The 4,383-nt window shown below is 50.0% G+C and overlaps 1 protein-coding gene across 1 annotated transcript; it reads right to left on the bottom strand.

Annotated features, from left to right (window-relative positions):
* Positions 1–202: 202 nt before the first annotated feature.
* On the bottom strand, positions 203–2,146 carry LRRC4B (leucine rich repeat containing 4B). Its single transcript, XM_044444673.1, has one exon. It carries the CDS (start codon positions 2,144–2,146, stop codon positions 203–205), a length of 1,944 nt encoding a protein of 647 aa, XP_044300608.1.
* Positions 2,147–4,383: the final 2,237 nt, after the last annotated feature.

The following is a 4,383-nucleotide window of genomic DNA, read 5'->3' as shown; positions in this document are numbered from 1 at the left end:
GCTAAATTGGTGAGAACCAAGGGTGTCCACTGGGAACTTGGCCTCCAGGATCTGCCACAGTGGTGGAAAGAACTGTTCTCTTTTGTGTGGTGGGGGGGAGAAGGAGCTGTTCCTCAACACTCCCCCGCCACACACACAGGTACAGATCCACTGCCACCCTCCCACCACGCAAGTATTCCCTGTTGTCTGGGTCTCTTGGCCGTCATATCTGTGTCTCCTGGACGTTCTCTTTCGAGCTGCTCTTGAACAAGAGAGGTTCATGGATGGAATTGAGCATGGGGTTCTTGGAGCCACAGGTGAGGGGTCCACCGCCACTATTGTTGTTGTAGTGGGCCTTGAAAGCAGCGTAGTGGTTGAGGTGGTCGTGCTCGATGGCGGGGAGTGCCAGGTGGCTGTCACCAGGGGCCCCGGCTGCAGCAGGCAACTCATCTTCTACATTGATGATCTCAATGGTGCGTGTGGGACCATGGTGCTTGTGAAGCTGGTGCTGTTTGCGGAGCTTGTAGAAGACAATGAGCATGACCGCAGCCATGAAGGTGATGGCCACAAAGCAGCCGATGATGATCTTGGTGGTCTTCATGACATCATCCAGGTCTTTCATGCCACTCTCTGCTACATCAGTGATTGGGATGGTGAACGGCTTCTCAGTGCTACGGGTGCTGCGTGGGGTCAGCGACGTGGTGGAATAAGTCATGCCCCAGCCCTGTGATGGGGTTGGTCCAGGCTCTTTCTTTGTGGGAATGGATTCTTCTTGACCTGAGTCCATGGTCTCCACAGTCACCGTGGTAAAGTAGGTGTATCCTGTGGTGGCTGGGTCCACAGCAGAGACATTGAGGGTGGCTGACGCAGTGGTGTTGCCAGCCGAGTTGGTCACCATGCAGGTGTATTGCCCTGTGTCTTGGACAGTCACATTGGTGAAGTTGAGTGTTCCATCATGGAGGACAGAGATGCGCACCCGGTAGGAACCATGAGTCATCAGTGTCCCATTGGGGGTCAGCCAATTGACTGACGTCATGGAGGTCCCTGTCCGGCATTTCAGCTCGGCTGCCATCCCCTCAGTCACGTTAAGGTCCGTGGGAGGCTCCACTATAACTGGGGCATAGCAGGTGAAATGGCTTTGATCCAGCTCTCCAATGTACCGCCCTTTGAGGTTTGGTGGGGCATGGCACCGGGCACAGCAGGTGGTATTATTGGGCACTGTCTCCTTGAGCCACCAGCTGAGCCACAACACATCACAATTGCAGTGCCAAGGGTTGTGGTTGAGGTGGACACGCTCCAGGCGATGCAAGGGGGTGAAGAGATCATGTGGCAAGGACATCAAGTTATTGTGGGAGAGGTTGAGCTCCTCCAAGGACTTGAGGTCATCAAAGGCATTACGTTCAATGGTAGCCACCTGGGCATGCATCAACCATAATTTGCGAAGACTGGTCAGTCCTTGGAAGGACCCTGGCCGGATCATGTCTAGGCGATTCCCAGAAAGCTCCAGTTCCTCCAGCCTCACTAAGGCTGTCAAGTTTGGGATGTCCTTAAGGTTGCACATGCCCAGGTTCAAGTAGCGCAGGTTGACCAATCCTTCGAAAGCTGCCTCTGAGATGTACTCCAGCTTCTTGAGTTCTCCAAGGTCCAGTCGACGCAAGGAAGGAACTCGGTTGAAGGCATAGGAAGGGATGCTCTCAATGGGGTTGTTCCTCAGCCACAGCTCACGCAACTTAGAGAGGTACTCAAAGGCCTGTGTGGGGACAGTGGTCAGCCGGTTGTCAAAGAGCTCCAGCGTGTTGAGGTTGGGCAAGCCATTGAAGGCGCCAACCTCAATCTTACGAATGAGGTTCTTACTGAGCTGCAAAATCTCAAGATGACGAAGGTGCTTGAAAGTGTCAGTCTTTATGACCTGGATGGTGTTCTCCTGTAAGTTGAGGTACCGCGTGTTGATTGAAATGCTCTCGGGCACTTCCACCAGCTCCCGGCGTGTACAGATGACCCGGCTGGCCTGGTTGCTGCAGGAACAAGCAGCTGGGCAGGAGGTGGGAGAAGCTCCACCCAAAACCAGTGATGGCAGCCAGAGGAAGAAGAGGATGAGATGCTTCCAAACCATCCTAGAGACTCCAGGTGCCAGCAAAGGCTTCCGAGTGCAACGGCGGGTGGCCATGTCCAATGTTCATGCTTCAGTGAATGGCAGGGTGGGTGCTCAGGTCTTTAGAAACTGGGAACGAGAGAAAAAGAGAGAAGGGGAAATAAGCCAAAATCTGGAGGTAGATCTTAGGTGTATGGTTACAAGTCAGAAGTGTTAGAATGTGGGAGTCACTCCATGAAATGGATTTGCTGTAGACAGTTCAACACAATCTAAGGAAAGTCTTTGCATAAGTTAGATTGAATTTGGACTTCATCATGTTTAGTATAGACTCACTGTAATTAGGTAAAGGTAAAGGTTTCCCCTTGACGTTAAGTCCAGTCATGCCTGACTCTAGGGGGCAGTGCTCATCTCCGTTTCCTAGCCGAGGGAGCCAGCGTTTGTCCGCAGACAGTTTCTGTGGTCATGTGGCCGGCATGACTAAACACTGAAGTGCACAGAACGCTGTTACCTTCCTGCCAAAGTGGTATCTATTTATCTACTTGCATTGGCATGCTTTCGAACTGCAAGGTTGGCAGGAGCAACAGGAACTCACCCCGTTGTGCAGATTCAAACTGGCGACCTTTCAATCAACCAGCCCAGCAGCACAGCAGTTTAAACCACTGCGCCACCTGCATCCCATTCACTGTAATTAATGGGGCTTAAATTAGTCAGAACTAACCCATTGATTTTATCAGATGTACTTTCTCTAAAGTCTGATCCAGTCCTATAATTCATTGCCACAAGATGCCTTATACTTTTTTTTACTTCTATGTAAATGTATACGGCAGCTTACATAATTCTCCTTTATCTTATCCTCACAACGACCCTGTGAGGTAGGTTGGGCTGAGAGTCTGAGACTGGCCCAATGTTGCCCAGTTTGCTCCATGGCTGAGTGAGGACTAGAACCTGGATTTCCTGAATCCTGATCCCACACTCATAATCACTAGACCACATGACTGTCTCACACTACACTCAAAATTTTAATGTGCAGTTGCTCATTTGTCTGTCATATCAACTCCTTCAACATGAAAAAACTGGGAAACCACAAAGTGAGTGACACTAAGGGAAAGGGGTTGAGGTTGGGGTTAGGCTGGGACTGCAGGTGGGTTGGGTTTGACCCCCAGCAAAATTTCTCTGTAATATGGAAAATCCCCAGCTTGCTCCCTATCCAATTTAGCACCCCATATGACTGCTTCATTGGGAGAGGTGGACCCTACTATGTTAGAACATTCAAGCAAGGCTTGATGACCACTTATCAGGGATGCTTTAGCAGTGGATTTCCTGAATCAGCAGGGGGGTTGACTAGCTAACCTTTCATGCTACGGGTCAGTGATTTTAATCAGTAAAGTAACATAAGGATCCTCAGAATGGAGAGATCCGGACAGTATCTCTTTTAATAGACTGACATTCATTTATCTCTGATAACAATTCTTTGAGGCATGCCATTGCAACTTCCATTTTACACACAGAGACCTGAGGTTGAAAGGTGTTGGCTGAGCCACGAACATCGAGCAAGGCTGCCAGAGATGCGAGCTCTGAATCTAGTGCCATTCTCCATTTGTAGCACCTGCCCGCTGTAGTCTCACGAGGGCCCTCAACTCCTCAAATACACTTCTGGGGCCTTCCCATCACCCTCATGGCAGATGCTCATAAGCCTCTGGAACAGGAGGTTTACAAGCATTCAGTGCAAGGTACGTACGTGGCACAGAGGTGGTGGTCTTGGCTGCCAACCACACACCCTGCGTTTTATCTAGGTGGCCATTTTCAGCCATTTGAATCTACCCCTGGGGAGGGGAAGAGGCTGGGACGCCACCCCTGTCACAGTCCTTTCCCTCCTACTGCATGGGAGAGGGAGCCAGTGAAGTTCTTTGGTGCTTGGTCTCCAAAATCCCCTATGGTCGCCCAGACAATGTCAGGAGGCCAAAGAATTCTGCCTTTATGCACACATGATCAAGTACTAAGTAACATAGCTGCCTTTGCTTACAGTGATCTTTTGGTTAATAGAGAGGTGTCAACCAGCTCATGATATTTAGCCCATTGATCATTGGTCTGGCGCCTTTTCTGCTGAGCTTTAGAAGCCAAGGAAAACCCCCAATATCCCCCCAAGGCTTTTAGTGGATTTCAACATGATTGCCTATTTTAATCTACTGATGGTTTCGACCGCTGATATTTTAGTGCTGGGTGTTTGTCTATTTCACTGAAAAAGTTCCAGTCTATGTTAGTTGCACTCGTCCCATGAACATCAAGTCATGACAGTTGTCTTCAGACTGCAG

Source organism: Varanus komodoensis, unplaced genomic scaffold, assembly GCF_004798865.1.
Source record: "Varanus komodoensis strain SLA01 unplaced genomic scaffold, ASM479886v1 scaffold45, whole genome shotgun sequence".
Lineage (NCBI taxonomy): Eukaryota > Metazoa > Chordata > Lepidosauria > Squamata > Varanidae > Varanus > Varanus komodoensis.
The sequence above is the reverse complement of the archived record's forward strand: the minus strand, read 5'-3'. Positions and strand labels throughout refer to the sequence as shown.

Bases quoted from the DNA above. Each gene is read 5' to 3' on its own strand.
- LRRC4B (XM_044444673.1), bottom strand. From the start codon at position 2,146: ATGGCCACCCGCCGTTGCACTCGGAAGCCTTTGCTGGCACCTGGAGTC.